This window comes from Erigeron canadensis, chromosome 8 (genome assembly GCF_010389155.1).
Source record: "Erigeron canadensis isolate Cc75 chromosome 8, C_canadensis_v1, whole genome shotgun sequence".
Taxonomy (NCBI): domain Eukaryota; kingdom Viridiplantae; phylum Streptophyta; class Magnoliopsida; order Asterales; family Asteraceae; genus Erigeron; species Erigeron canadensis.
Genome location: NC_057768.1, coordinates 30,192,269 through 30,205,416, shown reverse-complemented (window position 1 = coordinate 30,205,416; position 13,148 = coordinate 30,192,269). Strand labels below are relative to the sequence as shown.

The following is a 13,148-nucleotide window of genomic DNA, read 5'->3' as shown; positions in this document are numbered from 1 at the left end:
CTTTTTTTTTCACTTTTACAAGTGAGAAATAAATGGTTAGTTAGCGAGGTTTGGCACCCCGCTTTGCAGAGCTTTAGTTGTCGTGGTAATACGGTTTTGTTATGATAATCTATTTGAGTTGAACTTACTTGAAAAATCTAAAAAGCAATAAAAGTGTGATAAAAACCAAGAAATAACCTTAATAAAACGAAAAATGTTTTTGCGAGAAAACCGTGTCAAAAAGTTTGCAATATCTATACAAACATTTACGTTATGCAATAAACTATAAATAAAAAACGAATGAAAAATAAAATGTTGAGTAAAAGGTTTGAATATATTAAAAAGCCTAGACAAATTGAAAGGAAAAAAAAAAAATCAAAACGACATCCAATATGACAAAATCCAAGTAATGTTGCGAGGTATAAGATGAATGAATAGAAGAGAAGACAAAAGCAAAAAAACTATGAAAAACTATAAAAAACTATAAAAATAAATAAATAAAAAGCATAATAAACAAACAATTATTTGACAGTACCATGGAATGAAAATAAAGTCGTCCCAATTGCCAACAAAGTCGTCTTAATTGATGGGTGTGACACCTTATAAAAGGAAAATTAGTGAGTGTTTTACTTAAAGTAACTCAATTGTTAATAAAGTCGTGTCAATCGATGGGTGTCCCACCATATAAAAAGAAATTTAATGAGTATCTCACTTAGAGTCACCCAATTGATGTGTGACAATAGGATCCCATTTTATTAATCCATGTGTGACAAAAAGGAATTGAGATTCCTTAAAGTTAATTACAACTTTATTGGTAAAGTTGTAGATCCTAACCAGGGTCAAGATTCAAAGATGAATTTTGAATCTTGACCTTTGATTTCAATCCAAAGATCAAGATGCTTCCAACTTTACCAATAAAGTTGAAAGCAACTTTAGGTGATCTCAATCTGACAAAAGGAGCCCTTTTATTAAAGGGAAGTGATATTCGCACTACTAACTTTGATTAATGTACCACAATGTACATTTTGTATAACTGACAGTACAAGCCGGTAATACACAGTTGTGGTACACCAATCAAAATAAATGGTACAAATATCACTTCCCTTTATTAAACGATCCAAATGAATGGCTTATGACACCATATATGCCATAGTCAAACAATATGAAGCATATAGGAAGCTGTTTTCAATAGCTGGACTTAAGCATTGTATATAAGCATCATTAAAATGGTTTTCAAATGAAAAAGTTATACAATGGACATGGACTTCATTTTATTTCTAAGCTTTTCCACTACAGATCAAGGGACACGCAAACTAAAGCCAACCATGAGCCATCTTAGCTAGACATGAAATAGATGACGCGCAAGGTTCGAACGAGTCTGAAACTTAGCCATCAGAGGTTGAGCCCTGGCTAAACTGAACACACCAGATTCGGTCATATCCACCAATTCCTCACTAACACGTTTCCAATCAAAGCATTGAATTAGTGACGCTAATGCCAATCCCACTATCCGCATTGCCAAATTCTCAGCAGGGCATCGCCTCCTTCCTGACCCAAATGGGCTCATAGTCATTCCCTCTTTTACTTTGACAATATTCTCAATAACTTCAAACCTCTCAGGTTTAAATGTTTCGGGTGAATTCCAGATGTTGGGATCATTTTGTAACGCCCATAGATTTACTAACAACATTGTACCTTGTGGGATACGATAACCTCCAACAGTACACTCTTTGGATGACTCGTGAGGAAGAAGTAAAGGCGATGGTGGTTGCATTCTTACTGTCTCTTTGATGATACACTGCAAGTAAGGAAGCTTTAACAAATCTGCTTCATTGACTAGGCGATCACATCCTACAACACAGTCAATTTCTATCTGTGCCTTCTTTAATGCGTTTGGGTTATTAAGTAAATGTGACATTGCCCATTCCATTGTCACCACTGAAGTGTTGATTCCTCCATGTAACAGGGCCTGTAGAGAAAAATCCACATAAGATACTACATTTGAGAAAATCGTATATATCTCATGAACCAAAGTTTTTTTTTTTTTTAGTAAAAGGTTTTAAACCACCAAATATATTTTTGTAAGAACATTCTTATAACATACCTGTGAGAGACTTTTGATCATTTCGTCAGTGTAGTATTCTGGATTTTCATTTTGCAGAGATAATAAAACTTTCAGCAATGTTTTCTTCGTGTCTTCGTTACCCAAACCATCTTCTGCACGAAGTTCATCTATCCATTCTTGCATAAAATCGTCACGCCTCTTCTGCACTGCCTTATACCTCTTGTCTAATTTTCCACCAACAAACCACCGCAAAATAGGCAACATATCTGCCATAGCTGATTGCACGTTTACTTTCGCAGTGTCTGCAACCATATCACGGAACCTCTTTGCTTCTGCTAGTTTTTCACTGCCCAAACCAAAATACGTCTTTCCTGCCATCATCCTTGTCATTACATTAAACATGAAGCCAAACAACTCGGCTCTCACATTCAAAATTTCATCTGGATTCTTATTGGCAGTCAAAAACAATCTGCGGGTCAGTGACTGGATCTCTTCAAGACGGATATGAGAAAGTGAGTCAAGGCGTTTGGATGATAAGATTTCAATAGCTGAAATACGCCGAAGATTCTGCCAATGCTCACCATAAGGGGCCCAAGGGAGGCTAGTGTAGTTGTAGCCGAAATACTTGCCACTAAAAAGATGTGGTCGGTTGGCAAATATAATGTCGTTTTTGGAAAGGCATTCCTCTGTTGCTGAAGGGGAAGCAACATGAAGAACACGACGTGATCCAAAGCGGAGAAAAAGCACTTTGCCATGATGGTCAGAAATCTTGGCTAGCTCACGGTGGAGAGGTTTCTTAACAAGGTGAAGATGGCCTATTAAAGGGAGTTCTGGAAAGGGTGTAGGGGGCAGATTTTGGAGCTTGTGTGATACATGTTTTGTTAGGAGATACAAAACCACAAGGACTGGAATACAAATGTAAATAATGTTGACTTCAATTGCCATTTTTCCCGAGGAAGAAGATGCACTGATCATCATAAACATCAAAGTTTAAACTATATATAGTATCTTTCTAACAGAATTAAAACATATATGGGAAATACAAGAAACTCGTTATGCAAATAATTTGTCGACAATAATGAATCAAACTATTGTCATGTGTTATAAAGACAAGTAGCTAGCACATAGAGTATTGACTAGTATTAAATATCAATGATCCTCGGTGCCGGTGGTTATATGAGATGAGGTACTTACCCAACAACTTCAATAATAGGGAGGGTCATTGGTTCAAGTTTTACATTCAAAAAAAAAAAAAAAGGAAAAATAGTTATACGAGATACATAGCCAACGAGTTTAATAACAGGGAGGTCATTTGTTCAAGTCTCACATTTTTTGAAAAAAAAAAAAATGGAGTTATGTTGGGATAGGAGCACAGCCGGCTCTAAGTGTTATTTGAGTCTAAGCAATAGTTTTGGCTCCCCAAAAATTTAACAATTTTTTGTAATGTAGGCTTAATAATATATAAATTTTGGGCTAAGTCCCATTATACAAATTTGCATTGAAGGAGCATCCGTATTGGTTTTTGTATCAATCTATATATTATTTTTCACTAATAATTCAACAACATAAATTTAGGCGTTTAGCTACCTCTTCTTTTTTTTCTTTCTTTCTTTACTTTAATTAGTATTCTAATGAATTAGGCCTTTGGATTTGATCTCATCTAAGGTCCCCCAAAACCTTGAGCCGACACTATAGGAGGTTTTCTGTTACTGATGGTGGGTTTTTTTTCATTTAAGGAGTAGAGATGATCAGGTGGGCTAGTGGCTGATCTCAATTTTCCATTTAGTTTTTTTTTTAAATACTAGTATCAAATCATTTTCTCGAACACACATAGTTCATGTTCAAATAAAACATCTATTTAAATAAAATATAAAAAATAACCATTTTCTCTTAACTAAAAATTATATTTGACAACTGATAAATCATGGAAGCTCTCATGATTAATTGGTTTTATACTTTTATCTCTCATGCAGTTTTATGTAATGTTTAAACATTTATACTGTGAACTTTTGTGCATTAGATTTATATACTTATATTATAATTATAATTTATGAATTTTCGCACGTCAGTTTTATTCATCATAATCATAATCTAACGGTCAATATTTTATCTTATTTATTTACTTCAAAATTAAATAGATTCACCCGTCTTCATTATATCATATTGTAATATTATAACTATATTTATAATTTTATAATTGTATTATAAGTGCAAGGTTTATATTTATTTAGTATATTGTAGTATTATACTATTTCATTTATAATATTACAATCATATTATACTATCATAAAATGGATTCAATTATGGTTTTGATGAAAGGTTTATTATAATATTATAATTATATTGGGTTGTGATCATTTAAAAATTAAAGTTTTCGTGAAAATTAGAAAATTGGCTAAAACACACGTGATCTGAACTTAACACAATGTGTTTTTATGTAAGTTTCAAATCACAGTGTGTTTGACTAATATTATGGTGTTTACGCACTATCAAAAATACACTGTGATCTGAACCTAACACAATGTGTTCTTGGAACCTAACACAATGTGTTTTTAGAGAACACATTGTGTTAGGTTCATATCACAGGGTATTTTAGCCAGTTTTCAAGTTTTCATGGAAATTTTAATTTTCAAATGAATATTTATCTAATAATATTATATATGATTACAATTATAATTATATTATACTCGTATTAAATAATGAAATTTATATATAACAACTCAATATGGATGTGTCATTTTGAATGTGAATATGTCAAGTTTATAAATAACTTCAAGCTTACACTAGGTTCTTGAGTTGAAAAAGAAAGGAAAAAAACGAAGTGGAATTTTTTTTATTTATAAAACCTGAGTTTTTGAAGTGATTGGAAAAGAACCGAAAGGGCGGGCCTTAAGAATTTTGCATATCAAATCTTCTATCCAATTTTGGGTTGATTTCCCTCCAAACTCAGTCACCTGCTTCTTCTCTTTTGGCGCCAAACAAAGTCTGTGTCTCTTCCACAAACACACATGAAAATAGAACTTGATGGAATACAATGAACTTTAAAATAAGTGAATACTGAATAGTACTTCTTAGGTCTGGTTGTTTTTTTAACCATAAAGTGACTAAATTGATAAAGTGACTGAATAGATAAATAATGTTTGTATAGATTAAGTCAATACAGTTGTTTTTTGTTTATTAAATAAAAAAAACAGACATTTTTGATAACTTAATGGATTAAGTATTTTTAATTAAGTCGTGACTGAATTTATTAAGTATTACTTTAGTCTGTAGAATTTTGTTTTTGGCCCACAAAAAAGAAAAAAGCAAAACTTAACCCCAAATGCGTTTCTAATTTGTTGCAGCATATGTTTGTGGACATTTTCATTAAGTTTTACATGTGATGATAATTTCACCATATATTTAAGTCGGAACTTTTATTTTTACCTATCTCTAGTCATATGAATACATATTTGATACTCCAACAAATAGTAAAACTAAATATACATATAGATAGACGTGTATATATCACAAGTATTTTAGTACAAAAAGGTAAATGGGTGTGCAAGGATTTTACCTTCAATGGATTTTAACTTCGAGAAAGCTGACGAAACTTTCGGTTAAAACACTTAATTTGTTTGTTATCCCTATCTCTCTGTCTGCCGATAAAAACGAGGAAGATGAATGTATTTTGGACCCCGGCCTCTTAATGTTTTACTGCTACTATAATTTTATAGTCTACTTTTTGTTTACTGTTAATTATGGCAACGCCACTTCTTGTTTTCTGTTTGGGTGGTGACATCTCCTCAATAAATACTCGTATTAATCGTACACAGTATGTACAATGGCCTCAATGGGTTACAGTATATATATGCTACTAAAACTAGAACGGTACCTGCGCGAGATACGACGAAGTGATGATGGCGGTGAAGAGTGGTGGTGTGCTGCGGCGGTAGCAGAGGTGATGGCGGCGGTTGGTGGTGGTGATGGTGGTGGCACGTCGGTTGGTGGTGGTGGTTGTGGCGGCTAATAGGGTAGGTTATTGATGTAACGTGGTTTTGATAAATAGTTAAACTTAAAATTCAATATTGAAAGATGAATCTTATTATTCAACAAAACCCCAAATTTGATTATAATATGGTATAGATTAAAACATAATTTTGTTTGTCGCGTATGTTTATATTTACTGTTCGGTTAAAGCTTATGACATCCAAGTTCCAAAAGACTACTCGGGTGATCCATATGTTTGAGGCGTGGGGTATCTGTGGTGATTCTGTCTTTATCAATGACTGATTGTCTCCTTTACCTTTTGGTTTAATCAAATGTGTATGCTATGTCAATTGGTATTAGCATAAAGGTAGATTGGTGTTTGGCTTTGATTCACTAGGTTTTATTTGTTAACATATGTATAGTATAAATTAGTATGGTAGGTCCACCATGCTACTTGTAATGAACCGTTTTGATAGTTGTTATAATACAAAGTCGTCGGGGTAACCCTTTACCCCAAAAAAAATGTTTATATTTTATAAAAGCAAATGAAGGAACATGAACACATTTGTGAATTGTTTATTGAGTTAAACAAACAAACCGTGAATATAGTCTCGTTCGTTTGTGTTCAATTGACTTACGACCCTAATATTAAACATTTTTGTTTAATCTATACCATCTATACTATATTATAATAGTATAAAGCAGATTCTTTTCAGATTTTCAACATTGAGTTGAAATTTTCAATATTGATTTTAAGTACATTCCCAAAATACCTCTCTCATCTATTATATATTTATCTAAAATAACCATAATACCCTTTCTCTCTCCTCAAATCTCAACCAATCATCTTTTTTCTCTCTCCTCCATAAATCATTTATTCCTCCAATTGATTTAAAATCTTTTATCTCAAAAATCATACGTCAATAAATTATAAAAATTGTATGGGTGTTCTTAAAATTTCATGCTCTTTCATTTAAGATGACATTCGATATACTTTCGACGAATTTTTAAATCCGAGGGCGGAGGGCGGAGGCCATAGGCATTTGACTCTCACACTCTCTAACCTAGCTATCACCCACCATCTCACCGCCGCAACGTGCGGGTACTTACTCTCGTATTATATAACAGATTTTCCCTAGATTTTCAACATTTAACTTGAAATTTTCAATATTGATTTTAAGTACTTCCCCAAAATGTCTCTCCTATCTATTCTATATTTATTAAAAATAACTATAATATCCTTTCTCTCTCCTCAAATCTCAACCAATCATCTTTTTTCTCTCTCCTCCATAAATCATTTATTCCTCCAATTCATTCAAAATCTTTTATCTCAAAAACTGTATATCGATAAATTATAAAAATTGTATGGGTGTTCTTAAAATTTCATGCTCTTTCATTAGAGATGTCATTCGATATACTTTCAACAAATTTTTAAATCCGAGGGCGGAGTCCATACGGCTAAAGCATTTGACTATCATATTCTATGACATATCAAATCCTATAACCTATCATACTCTATGACCTAGGTATCACCCACCATCTCACCGCGGCAACGCGCGGGTACTTGCTCTCGTACTAGTTAAAGCATGTATCCATAGACACACATACAAAAAAGAAAACAAAAAGCCATCCATAAAATATATTAACCTGAAGTTGGGAAACCTGAAATGTTAGATGGACATAAATTAAGAGGAGTGATATATATACGTCACTTTTTAGCCATCTACAACAATCGTATATATTTTACAACATAGTATACAACTGTTTAATGCATGTATTATTGTGAATGGCTAAAAGTAGTTGTAGATATATCATTTCTCATAAATTAACGATAAGTTGCTGTAGTGGTTTAGAATTTCTTTGGTGATTTATAAGTCTCATTTTCAAATTCCCAATTCAGCCAACTTTGAAATATAGGAGTCCCTCTATGAAGGCTTGGTCTAGGTTTACCTAGGTTGGTTTACCCCTATTTATCGTCGTGTATTCGGCAGATTAGTACTGAGTTTTCTTTCATCAGGTATTTAAAATAGACATTTCCGCTTTGAGAGAGAGCGCTCTAGCACGGACTCAATTAAGACAATGTATGTTAGACCTCTCGCTATCGAATCGTATACGAAACTTCAAACGAAATTCACCGTAAAATAGAAGTGTTTTCTTCAAGTTCAAATATGATATCCACATTAGGATATACAAAACAAGAAAGACTAAAATACAAATGCAAGTGTTTACTTCAAGAAAAATTTCTTGAAATGGTGTGATTTTGTTTTGTTTTTGTCAAACAAGTTTCTTGAAAAAAAAAATTGCGAAAATGGATAATCCGGCACTCCCACTGTCGGACTCGCCAATCTCACACGAGACCGGCATTGCCAATACCGGCCTCGGTTTGATTAGCTAGCGAGACCGGCACTCCCACTGCCGGCCTCGGTTCAAAGACGACAAAGCCAGTACATCGAGGAGGAGAAGGTGCAGACAAGAGGACGAGGCATTCGAATTTTTTTTGTTTTTTGACTACTTTTTGCTTATATATACATTGAAGACTGCATTTTTGTCGACACATCTCTCCTTCTTTCTTTCTAAAAAAAAATGGCAGGTTCATCTTCAGCCCCAAATCTCAGCGTCTTGGAGCACATGAGAGGGTTTGAGTTCACGGTATTGATGATAACAAGTGTAATAATAAGCTGTCAACTTTAGTCGATCATTTGAAGGAGAAAAAGTCGGAGTATGAGGCTGAGATTTATGAACGGGACCTCTAAGGACAGTGAATACATTCACCGTAATGATGGTGACAGTGACGTATCCTCTTCATATTCCCGATTTGGTTCGCCATTCTATTCGGTCCACCGTAACGATTGCAACCTTTAAATGTCAGGATTTATGTAATTGCCTTTCGTTTAAATAAATTAGGTTCGCCATACTAAATGTTTTTTGTCTCCTACTGCACCTTCTCGTCCCCTTGCCTGCACCTACCTGCACCTTGTCTCCCTTTGTCGTCTTTAAACCGAGGCCGATAGTGGGAGTGTCGGTCTCGCTAATCAAACCGAGGCCGGTATTGGCAATGCCGGTCTCGTTTGAGAATAGCGAGTCCGGCAGTGGGAGTGCCGGATTACCCACTTTCACAAAAAAAAAAAATCAAGAAACTTGTTTAACAAAAACAAAATGAAATCACACCATTTGAAGAAAATTTTCTTACTTCAAGTACCATTCTTTGGCATGGAAGATGGTTAAAAGATAAATGATGCTACATTGCTATATAATGAGTAAACATGGAGATTCCTTGCAAAAAAAGACAATAACAAACTTTTATTACCGTATAAAGTAAACCTTAATAGTTGTATCATAGAAAACAATTTTGTATATTTGATAAATTTTTACAAAGGTTATTATGTAGTGAACACTTTGAATTAAGAAACAAAGACAGTATAGTACTAACATTAAATCAAACGTCACCTTAAAATTGCAATTTAGAACACTTTAATACTTTTCAGACAGCTAGAACTGTCAACAACATTGTGTCTAGCTATGAACTAAAAAAGTTTCACCATGTGTGAGCGAGGTCTACATTTAGCAACCAAAGGGTGGGCTTTCGGCATTGTTAGACCAGGCCCTTCAGTCATGTCTACTTTCTCAGTGCTGATTCTCTCCCATTCAAAACACTGAACCAGTGTCCCTAAAGTTAACCCAACCATTCGCATAGCCAATCCTTCACCAGGACACCCTCTTCGCCCCGACCCAAATGGCATAAACTTAAACCCATCTCTCTGCCCTTCAACATCAACAAACCTATCTGGGATAAATCTTGTGGGTTCCTTCCACAACTTCGGGTCATTTTGGATAGCCCAAAGGTTGACCAAAAGTATAGTTCCTGATGGGACACGATAACCACCTACTGTGCATTCTTCTTTAGATTCGTGAGGTGGAATGAGTGCAGCAGCTGGGCACATACGGAGTGTTTCGTTTATAACTCCATTAAGGTATGGAAGATTAGAAAGATCAGAATCGTTCATAAGTCTTGATGAACTAACGTTGTTGTCAATTTCATTACTCATCTTTTTTAGAGAATCTGGATGGTTCAATAGTAGCGATAAAGCCCATTCTAGCGTTCCTTCTGTAGTATCGGTCCCTGCTGATATCATGACCTATGCAAACAAAATTGAAAAAACTTGGTGAGTGTAGAATATATGGGAATCTGGTGGAATGAAATTTTAATTTTAATTTCTATGAAATTTTAGATTTCTTATGTTAACCTAACATGACAATTAAGGAGAAAATTCAAATTTCATTCCACCAGATTCCCATAAATACTGGGAACCAAACGGACCCTTATAGTTTCACGTTAGCAGGTCATGATGTAGGATTTAACACTTAACTAGAAGGGAGAGAAACTTACTAAAATTAAGCCTTTGATAATTTCATCAGTATAGTATTTTGGTTCGGTCTCTTGGAGGGATAAGAGAACATCAATGATTGTCGTACTTGCTTCCAAAGAAGAACCAGCTCTGTTTCTTCTATGCAATTCAACCAGTTCTTGAGCAGAAGAATCCTTCATTTGATTTAGTTTCTCCATTTTCTTTTCCATCGAGTTCAAACCCATCCACTTCACCATTGGCACAAAATCTACAATATTGGACGCTCCACTTAACGCAAAACTTTCCTCCACCATTTCTTTAAACTTTCTTGCCTCGGGTTCATCCTTGTTTCCCGTGATCATCCTCATTATCATATTCAAAGTCACCTTAAAAAGCCACGACTTCATATCCACGACCACCCATTGACCCTTTTGAGACCGTTTGCTTAAGCTAGAAATCAAAGCAACAATCTCATCACGACGAATATCTGTAAACATCTGAATACATTTATTTGACAAGACTTCAAGCGTCACAATTCTTTTTAAGTTCCGCCAATGTGGTCCATATGAGGACCACGTAAGCGTAGTGTAATTGTAACCAAGGTACTTCCCTGCAAGCAACTTTGGCCGATTTGCAAAGACCAAATCGTTGGTTGTAAAACATTCCTCAGTTACAGAAGGAGATGACACAAGGAGGACTTGGCGTGAACCAAATTCAAGAAACACGACAGGACCATACTTGTTTGAAATTTTGGCCAGGGTCCGGTGCATTGGCTTCTTTGCAAGATACAAATGCCCAATTATGGGTATAGACAAAAATGGCCTTGGAGGGTATTTAAGAAACTTATGAATGAAATGTCTAGTAATCATGTATAAGATGATAAAAACCAGAACAATATAGTACAAATTCTCCATGGATCCAAAGAAGTTTGTGACAACAGTCTACAAGATGTGAGTAGTATAAAGCGATGCATATATATATCATGTGGTTTGCGTATGATTAGTCAGCTATCTAGATTTTGTAAAATAAAGTTTCATTTTCATGGCGATTACTTTAAAGATGCTATCATTTTCAATCTATTTCTTTGTAGTATGTATCTATATAGATACTTCCATTTTCTAAGTGATTATTCTAGTGAGATTTCATTTTCATGTTTTGTAAGTCAGTGATGTTGGGCTAGGAAACACTTGCATTTGGTTTGAGATTAACAAGTATGTTTGATATTTTCAAGCCTTCAACTAGATGCCTTCAAGTATGTTTGGTTTTATTCTAAATGTTAATAATGTGATTTGGTGTGGTCCTCATTTGCTGCCCGGAAAGCTTTATTAGAGTATATATAAGGCTTTCAAAAGAAATAGTATATATATATATATATATATAAATGAGAAAAGTGAATATAAGGTTGTCAGACACCTAAGCTTCGGTGTGGAAACCCTCACATACTAATTTTTTTAATATTTGTTGAATTTTAATTAAATCACATGGCCCCCCTGATTTTTGTGGATTAGAAAAACAATATGTGAGTGTTCCACACCTAAATTTAACTACCTAACAGCCTTATATTCAAATCCCCTATCTAAATTGATAAATTTATGAGACTTAAAAATTTGATGCTGACATGTGTCAAATTAACAGTGAAAGTGGAGACTAGAGAGAGGTGATTTTATTATGTGTCGTCATCAAATTTTTAGGTTTGTTATATAGTTTTGAAAGTTTTGAAAAAAAAAAACGGAAAAACTTTTCTATATTATGTTTATGATTGTCTATTATTAGATTCTTTAAAAAAAAGTGCACATAACAAATTAGAGGGAATCTTTGTATGTGGATACTTTTGATTCACTAATTTCAGTAATTTGACAGTTTGGATGGGGTCTGGGTAAAAGGCCTTGGAACGAAGAAGCCCCAAATCGGTTATAAGATGTGCTAGGCCTAGTTAAGCCTAAAAAATCCACTGGCCCAAATGATAATAATTAGAGCCTTTCTTTAGACAGTTAGACCTGGTCCACCTGGACACCTGGTTATGTTTGGGATGAGCACGGGTCCAGAACCGGCCCGGCCTGTGAACCCGAAAATTCACAAAAACTGGAACCGAGAACCGGCCCGTCAACCCCCCGGGCGGGTTGGGTCGGGCCCGGGTTTAACTGGGTCGGGTTCGGGTTATCACTATTGACCCGACAATGTTGTTTACATATCCTGCTGGGCTACATTAACCTGTTGGGCTGTAGTCATTTGTTGAACATAAAAACCTGTTGGGCCATATACTTTCAAATATGGGCTGCAAAACTCCATTAACCACAGAATGCAATATTCAGCATATATTGTAACATTACATTGATTACAGAACAGAATTCTAAGTCACAGAATGCCATATTCATCAGTCACACGACCAAAACTCCAAAAGGTTGTGGTTAGCCTACAAACTAAAGTTTAGCACTACATAAGTTGCCAATAAACATACATATTACATGCACTACATTCATAAACTACATTGTATTATCAAAATATAGTGCAACAATGTAGTGCATCAAAAATATTGCCAAACTATGATCTTCAATCAAATTGTATGATGATATGGTCATCCTCCTAGCTTCTTCTTCCATCTCTACAAACATACAAACAAATTTATAAAACAAACATATATGTAAATTCAAATTTGATTTATGATTTAAATTACCTCTAATCACATCTGCATCCTTTTGCAAATCGACGATTTCATCATCCATGTTGACCACAACCTTGTTTTTAACCCAATTTTGGGTGCATATCAAAGCTTCCACCAAAGAAGTAGA

General features: G+C 34.6%; 2 protein-coding genes across 2 annotated transcripts; both read right to left on the bottom strand.

Moving 5' to 3' along the window:
• Positions 1-1,318: 1,318 nt before the first annotated feature.
• Positions 1,319-2,989, bottom strand: LOC122610595 (cytochrome P450 81Q32-like). The gene is made up of 2 exons (XM_043783571.1): positions 2,084-2,989; positions 1,319-1,948 (listed from the first exon to the last, which is right to left on the bottom strand). The coding sequence occupies exons 1-2, from the start codon at positions 2,987-2,989 to the stop codon at positions 1,319-1,321; spliced, it is 1,536 nt and encodes a 511-aa protein (XP_043639506.1).
• Positions 2,990-9,537: 6,548 nt separating this feature from the next.
• On the bottom strand, positions 9,538-11,273 carry LOC122610594 (cytochrome P450 81Q32-like). Its single transcript, XM_043783570.1, has 2 exons — positions 10,401-11,273; positions 9,538-10,149 (listed from the first exon to the last, which is right to left on the bottom strand). Exons 1-2 carry the CDS (start codon positions 11,271-11,273, stop codon positions 9,538-9,540), a joined length of 1,485 nt encoding a protein of 494 aa, XP_043639505.1.
• Between the last annotated feature and the right edge of the window lie 1,875 nt (positions 11,274-13,148).

Bases quoted from the DNA above. Each gene is read 5' to 3' on its own strand.
- LOC122610594 (XM_043783570.1), bottom strand. From the start codon at position 11,273: ATGGAGAATTTGTACTATATTGTTCTGGTTTTTATCATCTTATACATG. The intron at 10,150-10,400 runs GTAAGTTTCTCT...TTGTTTGCATAG, and splicing joins TTATCAAAGGCTTAATTTTA to GTCATGATATCAGCAGGGAC.
- LOC122610595 (XM_043783571.1), bottom strand. From the start codon at position 2,989: ATGGCAATTGAAGTCAACATTATTTACATTTGTATTCCAGTCCTTGTG. The intron at 1,949-2,083 runs GTATGTTATAAG...TTTTCTCTACAG, and splicing joins TGATCAAAAGTCTCTCACAG to GCCCTGTTACATGGAGGAAT.